Source organism: Arachis duranensis, chromosome 5, assembly GCF_000817695.3.
Source record: "Arachis duranensis cultivar V14167 chromosome 5, aradu.V14167.gnm2.J7QH, whole genome shotgun sequence".
Lineage (NCBI taxonomy): Eukaryota > Viridiplantae > Streptophyta > Magnoliopsida > Fabales > Fabaceae > Arachis > Arachis duranensis.
The window spans coordinates 103,239,461-103,255,671 of NC_029776.3; the positions used below are offsets into that span (position 1 = coordinate 103,239,461).

Below are 16,211 nucleotides of genomic sequence, written 5' to 3' on the forward strand. Positions count from 1 at the left end.
TCAAGAAAACGGTTTAACCCTTTAAGTTCCAATCTTTCAACAACTCTCAAATTCAAATTCACACATCAATTTAACAATCATTGCAATATATCAACTTATTTTTCTGTCTCAACTAACTTCACATAATCAATTAAAACCAGGATTCTCAGCCAAATTATCACACTAATCATCCAACCAACTAATATACACACTACAACACGAACAAAGCTTAGCGGCAGTTTTTTGCCAATTTGTGGCGGTTTCAAACCACCACGAAACAGAACACCAGTGGCTCAAGGAACGCCACTCATAAGGTCGCGGGGGTTGTATTTGTGGCGGTTTTCAATAACGCTGGTATAACCGCCGCCGTTTATGTATTTTGTGTCGGTTCGAATAGCGGCAAGGGTGTTTTTTGCACATATTTGCGACGCTCCGTAACCGTTGCTATTTGATGCCATGATTTTTTAAAATATATTTGCAGCAGTTTCAAACTGCCACCATTTTTTATCCACCCAATTATTCAAATCTAATTGCGGCAGTTACAAACCGCCGCTATTTATTGCTGGTATATTTTTAATTTACAATATTTTAATTTGTTTTTCTTTAATTATCCCGGGGAATATTTTTTATGATTATTTTTTATTTTTATAAATCATATTAATTTTCTCCAAAAAATTTAATTAAAGCCGAGAATTCATGAATATTTAATTGCGAAATAGAATAACATATTTATATTAGTATCAATAAAGTATTTTATTAGTCACAAAAAAAAGTGTTTTACTAGTTAATAAAGTTGCATAGTCAATTAAACATATACTTCAAATAAAATTTCACACGACTCCTAATTTCTATTTTCCTTCATGTCCATCCAAAGAATTCATCCGTGTAGCGATGTCTGGTGGCAATTTTCCACCTTGCCATTGAATCAGCTAAGTTAGCACACACTCTATTGCCTGCCTCTTCATCTTCTCAGTTGCTACATCATCTTCCACTGCCTTCTTTCTCAACTTTTATGCTGCTATTTCATCATCCACTGTCTTCATTTTCATTTTCTCAGCTGCTACTTCATCCTCCACTACCTTCCTTTTCAATTTCTCGGCTGGCCGTCACCTCTGCCTGAAGTTTAATCAGCATCCTTTGGGCCTTTTCTGCTTGAGCTCCATCCACTGGTGGCTGCAAACTTAGACAGAAGAGTTGACTTGGTGTCGGTCCAAAACCTCCGCCACACACTCTACCCGAGTGCTCTTTTTCGGGAGCTTAGGCAAGGAAATCATTTTCAGACAATAATCTCGTGGATTCATCACGTTGCTCAACCTCAGATATTTTATCCTACAAACGCGAATAAGCATACACAATCACACTAGAAATACAACATACTCAACACATTTTTATAAACCAAACCAACATGTTACAACATAAAGAATTAACAGTAAGTACTTACATCAATCCTCTGAGTTTCTTCAAGTATATATGTGTCATCAGGTTGTTTGTGCTGTAAGATCCATATTTCTCTTCTACCAACTCAACTCTCCTATAGTTCTGACTGTGATAATACAGTTTATACCATAATCGTATTAAACCCAATAAAAGAAGATACAATCCAGAATACTGTTCAAAGATGCATTCAAACCTAAATTACTTCTTCTTCCCTTCACCTAGCCAAACTTTTAGAACCGTCAGTGTAGGTGTAAAGTTGCTTCGATCGATTCAAAGCATTTTGCCCTGCACTTCTCCTTTTATGCCATCAACAGTAAGATTGGTTATGCACGAAACTTGAATGTCATAATGTAATCCTTTCAACTTATTATCAGTTATATTTATATATGTTTATCTGAAACCTAGTTCGACTAATAACAAAGGCTACTTAAATGTTCATACTACTTAAAATAGCTTACCTTTATGTTAGGGTCATTGCGATAATCAAGGAACTATCTCCAATGCTCCGTATCAATACCCACCGGGCAGTCTTCAAGATTTTTCTCAAGCATCCTTGTTGGTTTGTAATAACTGTCATACAACCTACCCCTTATCTCCTTCCAGGACTTTCCCATGCTATGCAAAAAAATTTTCTTGATTCTTCCACCTATATCTTCATCAGAGTGGAACATTTCCTACAACGATAAGCTCAAATTGTTAGTAATTATATAATGAAAGAATTGATTTAATTTAAAAAATCTGAAAATTATTACCTTTATACAATCATTATACACCATGTCTTTGTCCGTCACCCTTTTTCAAAATTTTTCACAGATAAAAAATTTGTTGTAATCAGCCCCAGCATTCCAAGAACGCCACTCAATAAACCAGCACAATCTCTGATTGGCTGTAGTGACACGTTGAATCTTAGCATGATCTTTCTACCATTAAGAGACTGCTCCACAGCTTCCATCACACTTAATTTATCTTGTTTGATTATGCCATCAGAATCTATAAAAACCAAAACCTTATTCAAATGTGTTTAATCCCTTATAAAGGTTAAAAATAAATAAGTGTTTATTCTAGTCATTCAAATTATGACCATTATTTAGTTGGTATTCAAGAAACAAAAGCCTGAGTTATGACTTTGTACTCAACAAAAATTAATATGAAAAGAGATCGAGTACTTAGTTTAATATGAAAGGAGAGTACTCATTAACATCTCCAACAATAATAGATCACTTAATATGAAAAGCAACATCTAAATTCTTAGTTTATACCTTATTGTTTATATTCCAAATTCTTTAAGCTATTTCACTCCTTTATACAAATAATCTATCAGACAACAAAGTTTTCATTTTAAGTTACTTAACTGTACTCCACTCCAATCTAAAGTATATTAATCCATACATTGTTTTGGTTTGAGTTCATAAAAATAAAAATAAAAATAACAGAGCCTAATCATTTTGTATATACTAAGGTTTAGGATTTGTTACTAATGACATCAACATTTCAGAACTTGGTAGTCTTGCGTCTTTTGCGCTTCTGAGCATTAGCAGCAGTAAACATATTATCAATGTGTTGTTCAAATGATTGTACCTCGTTCGCCTCTGGGTCCAAGTCTTCATCGCATGACTCCAATGTTTGTACACCATTGGCGCAGGTCTCTGCCTCAGGTCTTGGATCACTCCAGGGCGGACGAAATGGCCACAAAGATGCCACTGCTAGCACGCCACTATCACTGGGCGGGGGAACGAGCCAGTCATCATTAGCGGAGGATAAAGATGCATAAGCTCCCGTTGGAGGCTACTAACATGGTGTTGCCAATCCTGTCTTTTTCGTGTAACGAGCTTTCTTGGGCATCTTAAATTCCTAGTATCAAAGATGAAAATAAAAAAAATGGAAGTTACAGGAAAAGCAATTACGTGTGTAACAATACTTTAACAAGATTGAATGGAAAAACAAGCACAAACACGAAAAAACCAGCAATCTTAAATCATGCTATAAGTCCATCACACTTTATATGATGGAGAGAAAGTGCAGATATAGTTATAATCTCTTAAAGTAAACATTTCACCTATGGTCAGCCCCTGCATTTTCCTTTAATTAATATAATCACTTTCAATGACGTTGTTTTGTTGTTTTATTATCTTTGTTCATATAATAGAGACATGTACAATTGAGGCCTACTTTGTTAGCTTAAAAACAAACATACTATTACTAGTGCCACTTGAACCTAAAGTGTTTTTTTTTTTTGTTGGATGTGAATCCAGTCACAATATCTTCACCACCCCTTATTCACCAATAGGTCCAAGTTCTTCTATATGTTCCATATACTAGTAATTTTTATATTATTATTATTCAAAGTGTAAATGTCAAACAATTCTTAATCAATAATTTGTACAGAAGTGCTTGGTGTGAAACTTTTAAATAAGTGAGTAATATCGAAAAAATATATTATTCATGTACTGAATAATAATTATACAAGTTAACTCAGAACTCAATCATCAAGTTAACCCAACAAAAATTGCAGAAAAGAATCATTGATAACATATCAGCCAGTATTCTAAACACTAGAGCAGTAGTGCTTACCGGTATTTAGGGAGGATTGGAATTGTTGGTGAGAGAGGAAGGCTGTGAATGTGGACGTAGGCTTGACGACGCGTCAAGGATCTCGATTGCGAGGACGACAAGCCTTCTGGACGGAAATAGGTGCGACGAAGATGCGGCAGCCGACGGCACAACGGCTCCGAGCACTTCCGATCAGCGATGATGATCAAAAGAAAATTGTTGTACGTTAATAGCTTGTAGTGCTCAGCGAGGACTTGGGCATTAGTTTCGAAAATAGGGATTAAGGAAGAAGGTGTGGGTTCTGCGTTTGAGAGGACTGAAATTGTATTATTAGTTTATCAGCTATGGGCCTTTAATAATAATAATAATAATAATAATAATAATAATAATAATAAGGTTAATTACTCTGCAGGCCCTATAGTTTCACCGAATTTTCAATTAGGTCCTTATATTTTTTTTCTTTTTAATTGGGTCCCTATACATTAATTTTTTTTCAATTTAGTCCCTGTTAACGTTAAACGTTAAAAAAATATTAGTGAATTGTGAAATTACTTGTATACCCTTAGGGACCTAATTGAAAACAAAAAAAGTATAAAGACCTAATTGAAAATTCAGTAAAATTATAAATATTCAATGAAATATATTACTATAATCCATATTCAATGATTCTACGACATGAAAAATATTCCTATAATCCTTTTTATTTTGTCACTATCATTCTTCTGCATATTGATATACAAATTGTACCAAATATACCTTCTCTTTTTTCTTGACTTTTAAAATACCTTATCTTAAGAACATACAAAAAAAAGTAATGGATAAAATGAAACAGAAATAGTAGTAACAAGTATATATAAAATTCAACTTCTATTATTCAAGTATTCATTATGATCATGTAACATTTTACATCTGTATGGATTCATGGAATATAATTTGTGTCTTTATCATATCATGGTAAACCATAGAAAATCTCAAGGCTATGTATTTGTAAAAACGAAAACCATAGAAAATGTAATTTCAGTATAATACAGATAATCTGAAAATCAATTATTGTATTGTAGCCTCCCACTCTTTGAACCAGCATAGGGATCAACAATAACATTGATAACGGCCGGTATCTGAGCCGAGAAGGATTCGCAGACTTAAGTTCATCAGGTGTCCAACAAGATAGTCCTTTCCACCAAAAGCTTCAATCAAAGCATAATAGCTAGCTTGCTTTCGGAACAAAGGAAATTAGAGCAGAATCATCATCAGGTGTCCCAACAAGATAACTAAAATTGTTTACAAAAATAATTTCTATATAGTTTTTCAAACAAAAAGAACCAATTTTCTCTACACATAGTTTTCTCAAACAAAACATATGGCAACAGTCCAAAATTTTTTCCACACATTCATAAATTAAACCATGTCAAATAATATTATCAAGTGAATATCATTGGACCAAATATAATCATGCATGTATATTTAACAATCAACCATCAAATTAATAATAATATAAGATGAGAAAGCAAACCTGTGAAATTTCAAAAATTCGTTCCACAAGTTGAACAATTGATGTCCTAATAAATTCAAACACTTCAAAAATTCTTTTTGACTAAGAGATTTGAGGTTTCTAGTATTCAAAAAATCAACACTAAATCTCTGTACAAATTTGGTACCAATTTGGATGAATTAACCTTAGTTATTTTAAAACGGAAATAGTAATTCATATATAAGTTGAAAATGAAAAAAAAATAAAACCTCTTGGCCATCTTGTGATTTTCTTTGTGGCAAAACTTGATTTTCTGCAAGTATGGAATTTAATGAGTTCATTTTGTTTATATTTAACAGAAATTCTGAAATATCAAGAGTTTGATCAATTGCTTTACTAAGTCTTTAAAGTTCTTCAAGTAATATATCACGAGCAGTTAATAATGTTTTAATAAACATTTTCTTTTGCACATCTAAATAAGGATTGCATAAAATGTTACCTTCGCATGGCTTCAATATCTTTACCAGTGAGGGTTTGTGTAGTGTTATTGTCAACCAATTTATGATTATCCTTGGATTCGAGATTCGGTTGACCATCATCTTTTATTTCCTCATTGTTAGTAGCATCAGCAATGATGCATAAGCATAGATACCTTGAGGGGAAGGTATAAAAGGAGAGAGGGAAGTGCTATTGAGTTGAAAGAGAGAATTGAAGCGAGTGCCGATTAACAGTTGGAGAGAGCAGTTCTTATTCCCAATCTTCAATTTCCTGCATAACGAAAACATTATTGTTATTATTATTAAGTTAGTTAATTAATTAAAGAAGAAGAAGAAGAACTTACGCAGCGGGGGAGAGGCGATCGAAGACGAGACGGTCACCGTCAATGATGTCAAGCAAGACGCTGCATCCTACCCACGTCACTCTTCCATTATTACTTTTATTGCCAGGTGAGGTGATGGAACACGACGAACAGAGCACGCGCAGTACATCGCAGCGCAGACCAAAGACAAACAGAGTAGAGCAGAGCAGTGCAAACCAAAGATGACGGACGACCGACGCTCAAGCCGCCCAGAAAAAAACGATGACAACGACGTAGAAGGATGACGACGCAGATGAACGGTGGAGAAACGCCACTGGATTAAGAGAGCAAGTGCTGCCTAGGGTTCTTTAATTTGGGGGCAAAATGCTAAGGATAGTTTTGTCATTTTGAAAAAATAGGAGTGGATTTAATTAGTTATTTTAATTCAAACATGAGAATATTCGATTGTTGAACAGAATATTCTGTTAACTCATACGATTTTGTCACGATAGAGACTAAATTGAAAAAAAATAATGTACAGGGACCTAATTGAAAAGAAAAAAATATAGGGATCTAATTGAAAATCCGATAAAACTATAAGGACCAACAGAGTAATTAAACCTAATAATAATAGTGTGTATATATAGGAAAGTACTTTATTAAAGGTATCATATTTAAAAAAATTTTAAATTAATAATATTAGAATGTATATATATAGACCAATATTAAAAGAGTGATATAGAAGTTGGTGATTTATCAGTAGACCAATACTGATATATAAAACTTAAGTTTTTAAAATAAAAAATAAATAAATACATATTTTTACTTCATTGAACTTAAATATAACTAGTAAACAAAAAGTACTCACTACATAGGATATCTAAATGTCAAATAAGGTCCCTTTAAAAGATTTTTTTAAAAAGATATCACTTATTTTTTTCAAAACTCATTCAAATAAATTTATACTTATATTTATCAGAACTTATACAAATAAATATTTTCAATAGATGCTTAAGAATAGATTTTAGCTAATATTTATTTTCAGAACATATGTTAAAATTATTATCGATAAAAATTTATAATTTTTCATTTTTTATAATATTAATTAATACATAAAAATTTGAAAATTAAAATCAATATATTTTTTATAACATTTTCTGTAATCATTATATCTAATGCATGATGCATTAATAGGATATGAAATGTTTTAGTTTTTTGTTTATTTTTATTTGCAGTTGTTAGTTTAAGCATCTTAGTGCTAACTGTGGCTAATTTTAATACGTAATGTGGATTGAGGAAAATGATGGTCAACAAACTTAAATAACAACTTCAATAAAGATAGCCAATTTCAACATTGCAAAGTGTAGTCATGAAGAAAAACTCCAAGCATTCCTATTAAGAGAATGTTAGGTCTCCAGTGACCTGAGCCAAATGAGTTGAATAAATACCAACAATGAAGGTCTGTTAAGATTCAAACATATCCACTGATAAAATCAAATTACAGCCCACACAATTGGTCTTTAAAAACCAATGCAAAAAATCAATTATTCTCAATCAAAAGACCTCATTCTCTTCTAGTATTTTATTGAGGTCAAAACTTAGGAAGGAATCATTGTGTCCAGTTGAAACAACCTCATTAGAGTTGACGTCGGGCACGACGTCTTCTTCTTCCATTGAATCCTGAACTATCTCCCCTATCTCTTTTGTTGTCTCTTGAATCTTCTCCTAAGATAGACCTTAAAGTTACATCATAGCCAAACAATTACACGTCAAGACAACTTATACAGAAAACATGGTTAGTGTTAACATTATAGACATCTTGTTTCGTTTACGTTCCCAGAGTTTTGTAAGTTTTCTTTCTATGAGAATGAATTCCTCTCGAGAAACAATATCAAGTTCATCAATAAGACTATTCTCATAGCGTGCTTATAACAGAAGTTGAGAATCTCGTTATTCGTTAACCATAAAAAAATAATGGAAACTTTCACACATGATATGATATGATGAAGCAGCTTTTTCAACCTTATCCTATTATATACACTTGATGTTATCTTGATTTTCTTATGTATCCGATATTACAGATACTTAAAAGAGACAATCATCAATCCCTACCAAAGGGTCAATATTAACCAAAGGTTGGATCAAGTCCTTGCTGACATCTGCTTACCTGGATCTCAGGGGAGGAGGATGTTCAAGGTCGGCCTTACCAGCTGGGTAGGCTTGACCTTAGGCCAGTAACTAGTGGATGGTTGGAGTTCATCCAATGCTCTATCTTCCCTACGAGTAACCGCTCTGAGGTTATACTCGAGCGAACAATGAGGTGGAAGTACATGAGGTAATCCCTTAGGAGTTTTACAGAGTAGTTGACAAGCCTTCCACCTCTGCGAGGCTGGAATTCCCTCATCTCATTCGCCGCTTATGTGTAGCAGCTGGAGCTCACATAGAGGGAGATACCCTGATCAACAAGGAAAGGCCAACCACAAAGAAGGGTATGGAGCACGCTAGGGAGCTCGTGTAAGGACCGCAGCAAGAGCCAGTTCCACCACCTCCACAGGATATTCCGGAGATGCCTCAAGTGATGTACTTCCCTCTCCACATATCTAGGGGAGTTGACATCATCAGTTGATCAGCTAAGGCAAGAACATCAAGATTAGTCTGCCCTCCTCATTCAGATGATGAAGCAGAGGACGCAAGGACATGATATTGAGGAGCTTAAACGCTCCAGAGGATTCTCCGGAGGGAGCAATAGCTGCCATCACTGAGGTGATCTAGTTTCATTCACCCTATCTTTATTTTATCTCTATTTTCCTAGTATTTCATTATGTTATCTGTTTTCTATTCTAGTTGCATGATCACTCTTAGGATTTCTTTGCTTTCTAGTTTAGTAGTTTATTTTTGAAACTTTTTCAAGATGTCTTATGTATCACGCATCAAGCTTAAAAGGAAGATCTATTGAAAAAGAAGTAGCAAAATACATAAGATCTTAAGTTATATTATGAGTTATTCTATTTACATTGATGTGGTAGCCTTATCTCTATTTCTGAATGTATGAATTAATTATGCATGTTTGATATTGAAGTTGAGTAAATTGGTTCTTGAGGAATAGGAATTTGGAGAAATATTATTGATTCTTTAAAATAAGAAAAGATTGATTCTTGATACAAAAGAAACAGCAAAAAGAATTGAAAACAAAAAGAAAAATCAAAAGAAAAAGATTCAAGGCTTTGAGCATCAATGGTTAGAAGGGTCAAAACTGATCTAAAGCTCAAAAGAGTGGTTTTCCCTAACCATATGCTTTTGGTGTGAAAGTGTCAAGTAACCCTTGAGACTGAACACTTAAAGTCGTGACCCATTACTGTTATAGAGTATGCCTAAGGTTCTGAGCACCACTGTCTAGGAGAAATAAAAAGAAAAATTCGAACCCAAAAGATTCCCCCAGTTAAGTGCTTGTGGAGTTCCTGTTTCAAGTTAATCTTGAAGACAAAACACTTAGAGTCACGACTAGGCTGAAAGGTGCAAAACACCAAAGAAAAGAAAAGCTGTGTTCAAGAATCAGCTAAAGCCTAGAGAAGAGAACCAATAATATCATCCGAGTTCTAGTTTTGAAGGACACCAATATTTTTAAGCTTCAAAGGAGTGAGATGCCAAAGCTATTCAGAAATAGAGTGCCAATAGCTCCATTCAGCAAATAGACCTGAGCTTGATTGACAACTCGAATCTTGTGTGTTTTCTCTTCCTTGGTCATATATTATTTTTGGTTGCTTGAGGACAAGCAACAGTTTAAGTTTGGTGTTGTGATGCGTGAGCATTTTATACCCTTTTTCTAGTCATTTTTATGTTGTTTTTAGTTAGATTCTAATTACTTTTACTTGATTTTAGTGCAAAAATCACCTTTGGATGCTACTTTGAATTTTTCTTGTATTTTTATGATTTTAGGTGAAATTCGAAGCAGTTTGAAAAAACTTGGGGCAGAAAAAGAAAATGCTGGCAGCTCCCCCCTGGGCGCTGAACGCCCACCTGGCGTTCAACGCCGGTAGGGGGCATAAGATCAAAAGCACGCTTCCCTCTCTGGCGTTCAACGCCCATTCCTGGAGTTGAACGCCAGCAAGTAGTCCGAATTACACTTTATTGGGTCTCAAAATGGATTTAGCACTTATTAGTTTTATCTTATTTTATCTTTGTAATCTTTATTTTAAAATAATATCTTTTAGGTTTCGCATTTATTATTAGGATAGTATTTAAAGGAAGAGATCAATTAGGTTTAGAATCTTCTTCCTTCCACACTTTTTCAGAACCCTATTTTCTCTAAAAGTTATGAGCAACTAAACCTCCTGGTTAAAGTTAGGAGCTCTGTTTATTTTTATGGATTAAGATTATTATTCTTCTATTTTAATATATATTGGATTCAATTCTAAAGTGTGTTTTCGTTCTTAATCTTATGAAACTGGGTGGAACAGAGTAAGACCCTTTTTTCTACATGAGTTCTTGTGATTCTCAGAAGAGTTATCTCGCTTGAACTACAGCTTGAGAACACACCTCCTAGACAGCTAATCCCCAACCTGATGGGAATAAGCAACATCTATTCAGCCAAAATCTGGAGTGATTAGGGCCTTTGTGGTATGAACTAGCTTTCTAAACTTCACCCTCCAATTCGAATTGAATGACCTCGGGAGTGGCGTTTGATGAGGATCAGAAGAGATTAAATCACTAAGGAATTAGGGTTTAATCACTTATAGTTTGCCATATAATGAATTATTCATTGTTAAAATAATTACTAATCTAATAATAAATTCTAAACCTAAAATATATTATTTTAAAATAAAAATTACAAAGATAAAATAAGCTTAGGGAGTGCGAAATCTACTTGAAGGCCCAATTGGTGAATGGCTCGGACAGCAAGCTGGCGTTAAACGCTAGGATTGGCGTTGAATGCCCAAGAGGAAGTGTGCGCTTCTGACTCTAGCCCCCTTGCTTGCGTTGAACACCAGGTTGGGCATTCAGCGCCCAAAGGGGAGCTGACAGCATTTTCGTCTCTTTCTCCAGGCTTCTCCAAATTGCTCCGATTTTCACTTAAAACCATGACAATAAAAGAAAAACTCAATGTAGCATCCAAAGGTGAATTTTGCACTAAAATCTGATAAAACTTAATAAAATCTAACTAAAAACAATATAAAAACAACTAGAAAAGAGGTATAAGATGCTCATGCATCATTTATCAAAAGTGCCGAGTAGTGGAATGAAGCCAAGAGATCAGATGGGCATGTCTCCCAACCAAAAAAGATTGTCGGGGTATGCACTAAATTCCTTTTCTTCCAAGATGTCGGGGGAACTTCCTTGGTCCACCAAAATCTTGTGAAAATTTACATTAGAGTATTATTGTGATCACAACGGGATCGTCGTGCCCCGGTGTTATACCTTGCGCATCTTCTTTCATGAAGGAAATAGTGGGCAAGTCGGGGACTTCAACTTCCTCCCTGACTTGGTAGACATTTTTCAAATGCCTTTTGCAAGAAGACTTAGTTATTCCAACTCTTGCAAATCCTCCTATTATCATGTGGATGTGTCTATCAAGAGTTTGTGGCGGCCAATCTCGTCGACTCCTATCTTCCTTCACTTTTTTTCTTTTCCCTTGATCATCTGATCTTTCTGCCAAGTATCTTTCTAACCGACCTTTTCTGGCCAGTTTTTCTATCACATTTTTCAAGTTGTAGCAATCATTTGTGAAATGTCCATATATCTTGTGATATTCGTAGTCCTCTGCCCGACTTCCATCTTTATTGTTTTTGATGGGACGATGAGGTGGAAGCTTCTCGGTATGGTAGATCTCTCTGTAGATGTCAACAAGGGAGACTCGCAAGGGGTGTAGTTATGATATCTTCAAGACTTGTCCGAGTTGTACTCATCCTTTTTCTTCTCTTTTTTATCTCGAATCTAGTAAGGAAGATTTTGCTTAGGAGTAGGTTCTCTTAGTCGAACATTTTCTTCCATGTTGATGCACTTTTATGCTCGCTCTTGTACCTCGTACAGGGAGGTCAGGTGTCGCTTTGATATGGATTGGGAGAATGGTCTTTCTTTGAGGCCATTAACTAGCCCTATTATCACTGCCTCTATAGGCAAAGTTTGGATCTCTAAGAAGACTTTGTTGAATATTTCCATGTAAGCTCGGAGAATTTTTCCGACCTCCTGCTTGACTCTTAGGAGGCTTGGAGTGTATTTGACTTTGTCTATCTGAACGGAGAATCGAGTGAGAAACTTTCTTACAAGATCGTCGAAGCAGGTTACGGACTTGGATAGTAGACTGTCAAACCACTTCATTGCCACCTTGGTTTACATCGTCGGAAAAGCTTTGCAATGAGTTGCATCTGATGCGCGAACCAAGTACATCTAACTTTTAAAGTTGCTTAGATGGTGTCTCGGATCAGTCTTTCCATCATAGAGGTCCATGTCAGGACTCTAAAAGTTTCTGGCAACACTAGCCCACATAATCTCTTCAATGAATGGATCTTCCCCTCTAAAATGATTTTTTCCCAATCTGCATGATTACTCCAACCTCAGAGGTCAACTTCTAATTTCAAAAGCTTTTCTTCCCTCGTGGCCGTCGTACTTCCCTTCTTAAGTCTCTTTCAGCTTCTCTTTGTCGTTCTATCTGCTCAAGTTGTTTTAGTCGGCCATGGTGTCTGTATAGTAGTCTCATGAGTTCTGTTGGATGTCAATTTACACGTCCTCATCTAGGTGTATTTCTAAGTTGATTCTTAAAGGTTGAGGACTTCGCAAAGTCCTTTCCCCAATAAAACTGTCCACTCTATCTTGCTGCGGGGGTATTACTATTGCATGATTGTCGTTGGGACGTTTTGGCTCGAATTCAGATGTCGTATGTCTGTTTTTGCGTTGATCGTCTGAGAGTCTCCCTTTGAAGCAGCATCCGACTTCTGTTGGTATCGAGGTGCCGCCATCCAAATTCCTCGTGAGGAAGTGGATGCGGTACCTGCAAAAGACTCCAATGCTTAAGTTAGCACGAGTTTTATGAAGATTTTTTTGTAGATTGAATTCAAAGTATATCCGAAGGTGTCATAGCATAATAGAGATAAAGTCAACAACCACTTTTTAGAGTGACTCCACCTTTAATGGTGGATCACCATCCCCTTTTATTAGAAATATTGTTGAGATCTCCTGGTAAGTAGGACTTATATAACGTCATCGTGTCTGACCTCTTATTAGGTATGACCTCTTATTAGGTCGAACAGATGTCAATCCGATTGATGTCTGTTGATTAGGCTTTGCTTATTTTGGACCTGGCTAAGTAGTGGTTAGAGTATGATCAGCTAGGTTGTTTGAAGGAGTTAATTGATAAGGTTGATAATTATAGTTTTGGAAAAAGTTAAACATAAGGTACTTTTAGGTTTATTTAGAGTAAAAATTTGAAGTGAAAATGATAAAGATAGAGACTAAAAAAAGGAAGTTTTTTTTGTAAAATTATACAAAAAAAATTAGCCAACATTGATGGATCATAACTTGGCTCTTAAAGATTACTTGAGATAGGATTTATTGGTTTGAAATGCTTCATAAGTTTTGTTTTACGCCGAGAAAAGACACATAGCTAAATTTTCTCGAAGGACAGACTATTCATAACCTGTAATTTAAGGGGTTATACACCTCTGTTTCTAAGCGTAGTATATGCTTCGACCGTAGTATATGCTTCCTCCTCAGTCCTCACACCCTCCCTTTTATCATACGTTGATGCAGATTTACAAGCATGTCAGCACAAATTAGGAGAACTTAACTACAACACTAAATGTTCTGCCAAGTTCAGCTTCAAATGTCATTCTTATAGAAGACAAACAAAGCATGAAGAAACAAGGCAAAAGGAATATTGTTGCACCATGCTCGTATAATCTGACAGACTATTGCACGCCAGATTAAGAATTTTGGTGCTTGTGGTACATTAGCTATTCTTTATTCTCGTAGTAGTAACATTCTAATCATAATGGTTTATTTTCAATGCTTGAGAAAACTGCAAAGAAACTAGAGGAGACAACAATGCCCTCCAACATGTATGAAAGATTTTATCCAAAACATTTGTGCTGTCTATATACTCATTTATTCATGCACAACCAGCCAACTCATTCTTCTCCACCATTATATGAGATGAGTCACAGTCACACACCATACAAAAGTGAGTTTGTTCGATGCCTATGGAGAAGTGAGCACAAAAACCATTTATAAATAATGCCGGTCCATCCCTTGTGCTTTCAAGGATTATGATGAAATAAAGCATTCTGTTTAGAATGAAAATGGCATTTTCCAATAGCAATATGATCAGCAAAGCAATCAGAGAACTTTGAAGACCATTGGGAATTGGTAATCCACATAATATTCAGATATTAAAACCTCATCATTTTGCCTGCTTTCAACTAAATCCAATGTTTAGTTTTGTTTCAACGTCTAAAATTTAAATAGATATAGCTGGAAAAGAAAAGTTAATATAAGGTACGAAAAGTAGAAAATTAAAAGAAAAAAAAATCCCTAAGAATCTTGAAGATTGGAAACCATATGACCGAAACAAAAAAGGACCAAAAGAGAAAATCAATTGAACCAAAACTACCTAATTCAAATTTAAAGCAATGCATAGATCAAAGCAATCAGAGAACTTTGAAGACCTATATGAAACCAAAGAATTCCACATCAGTTTCAGACATAAAACTTCATCATTTTGCTTTGCTCAATGAAGGATATATCACTATCAAAAATTAAACCACACAAACGCTAATATAATCAATCAAACAAACTGGTTGAGTACTATTCGGCATTAAAGAAAGTCAACTGGGCGAGAAAAAACCCTCTTTTTATCGCCAAAAAGCGCTAAACAAATAATGCCGGGGGTAAATTTAGCACCTTGAAAACCTTCTCTCGTAATTTCCTTGCAACTAAACTTGAAGATGCAAGGGGCTACGTGATGCATCAGTAAATGAAATAATAGAATTGATTTCGTGCGCAAAAGGACTCGAATCAAAGGGTAACTTACAGAAGCGGCTAAGCATTTGTCCAATGGAACTGAAGCTGCGACGCCGCGGCTGCATCTTATAGAAGAGTTTGTGGATAGAGGAACCTCTTATACTCAGTACTAGCCTACTAAGGTTCCAATTAGGGTTTACGGCGTTTTTGTTTTCGGCAATGAGATTTAGGGTTTTGGTAAATACTTTAGGGGTTATTTTTTGGGGCTTTAATTTAGGGCTTTAAAAATTTGGTAAATAATATTGGGATACTATTCAGGCCCAATAATAGTGTCTAGCTTTATCAATATTCGTGGCCGAACAATAATTTGTATGTTAATTTAGTTTGGATTACTATGCTGGCCCAACAATACGGAGTAGTATATTTATATAATTTTTTTTCTTTTTTTCCAGTTTTCTTTTTGAGAGGGTGGTTAATAATTTTAAAAGATAATTTACATGCATTGTGTGATTATCATTTTCATTTGTATTTTCCATGCAATTAAAAAAAAATTACTAGTTAACAAGTATAAAAGAAGGGAGTGAACTAAGTATCGATAATATTAGTAGAATTTTGTAATACTAAAGTATAAATATAACATATTTAAATAAGAGATTAAGATAGAGATATTGCAAATGGTGGATTTTATTTTAGTTCTCTTACTCCGCTTGTGTCTTATATCTAGCTCTCCCAACAACTCAGTATCTATTAAATTTGAGACGAGTGTTTGATAAGCCACCACAACAAAGAATATATTTTATACACCTTTAGAATTTCTCACCATTATATAATAATCTATTTCATCTATTTTATTATATAAAAATCAAATTTTTATATTTAATTATTATTTTTTTAATTTGTTGAATATAATTTATCATAATAACTTAATTATATCAATTAATTAATTTAATTAAATATTTAAATATTAATATAATTTATTATGATTTATATCTATCAATTAATTATAATTTGTTAATTATATTT

General features: G+C 34.6%; 1 protein-coding gene, 1 long non-coding RNA gene and 2 other non-coding genes across 11 annotated transcripts; all 4 read right to left on the bottom strand.

Moving 5' to 3' along the window:
- Window positions 1-746: 746 nt before the first annotated feature.
- On the bottom strand, window positions 747-6,682 carry LOC127747433 (uncharacterized). 8 transcript variants are annotated; one of them, XR_008009232.1, is made up of 9 exons: window positions 6,279-6,681; window positions 5,937-6,205; window positions 3,988-4,282; window positions 2,995-3,267; window positions 2,169-2,406; window positions 1,875-2,090; window positions 1,635-1,712; window positions 1,421-1,522; window positions 747-1,308 (listed from the first exon to the last, which is right to left on the bottom strand). XR_008009232.1 is itself a non-coding variant. In XM_052261280.1 (4 exons), the coding sequence occupies exons 2-4, from the start codon at window positions 6,034-6,036 to the stop codon at window positions 3,120-3,122; spliced, it is 543 nt and encodes a 180-aa protein (XP_052117240.1). In that variant the 5' UTR covers window positions 6,037-6,205; window positions 6,279-6,675; the 3' UTR covers window positions 2,781-3,119. The 8 variants fall into 8 exon arrangements, 1 of the variants encoding a protein (XP_052117240.1); XR_008009231.1 differs by having other exon boundaries at window positions 1,619-1,712; XR_008009230.1 differs by having other exon boundaries at window positions 1,610-1,712.
- A 924-nt stretch (window positions 6,683-7,606) lies between these two features.
- On the bottom strand, window positions 7,607-15,385 carry LOC107491243 (uncharacterized). Its single transcript, XR_008009634.1, has 2 exons — window positions 15,259-15,385; window positions 7,607-7,972 (listed from the first exon to the last, which is right to left on the bottom strand). It is a non-coding gene; the product is annotated as an uncharacterized LOC107491243 (long non-coding RNA).
- On the bottom strand, window positions 14,560-14,638 carry LOC127748274 (small nucleolar RNA R160). Its single transcript, XR_008010216.1, has one exon. It is a non-coding gene; the product is annotated as a small nucleolar RNA R160 (small nucleolar RNA).
- LOC127748275 (small nucleolar RNA R160) lies at window positions 14,871-14,951 on the bottom strand. Its single transcript, XR_008010217.1, has one exon. It is a non-coding gene; the product is annotated as a small nucleolar RNA R160 (small nucleolar RNA).
- Window positions 15,386-16,211: the final 826 nt, after the last annotated feature.

Bases quoted from the DNA above. Each gene is read 5' to 3' on its own strand.
- LOC127747433 (XM_052261280.1), bottom strand. From the start codon at position 6,036: ATGATGGTCAACCGAATCTCGAATCCAAGGATAATCATAAATTGGTTG. The intron at 4,283-5,936 runs GTAACATTTTAT...ATACAATTTCAG, and splicing joins GATATTGAAGCCATGCGAAG to TCCTCTCAAACGCAGAACCC. The intron at 3,268-3,987 runs GTAAGCACTACT...CTTTGATACTAG, and splicing joins CCAATCCTCCCTAAATACCG to GAATTTAAGATGCCCAAGAA.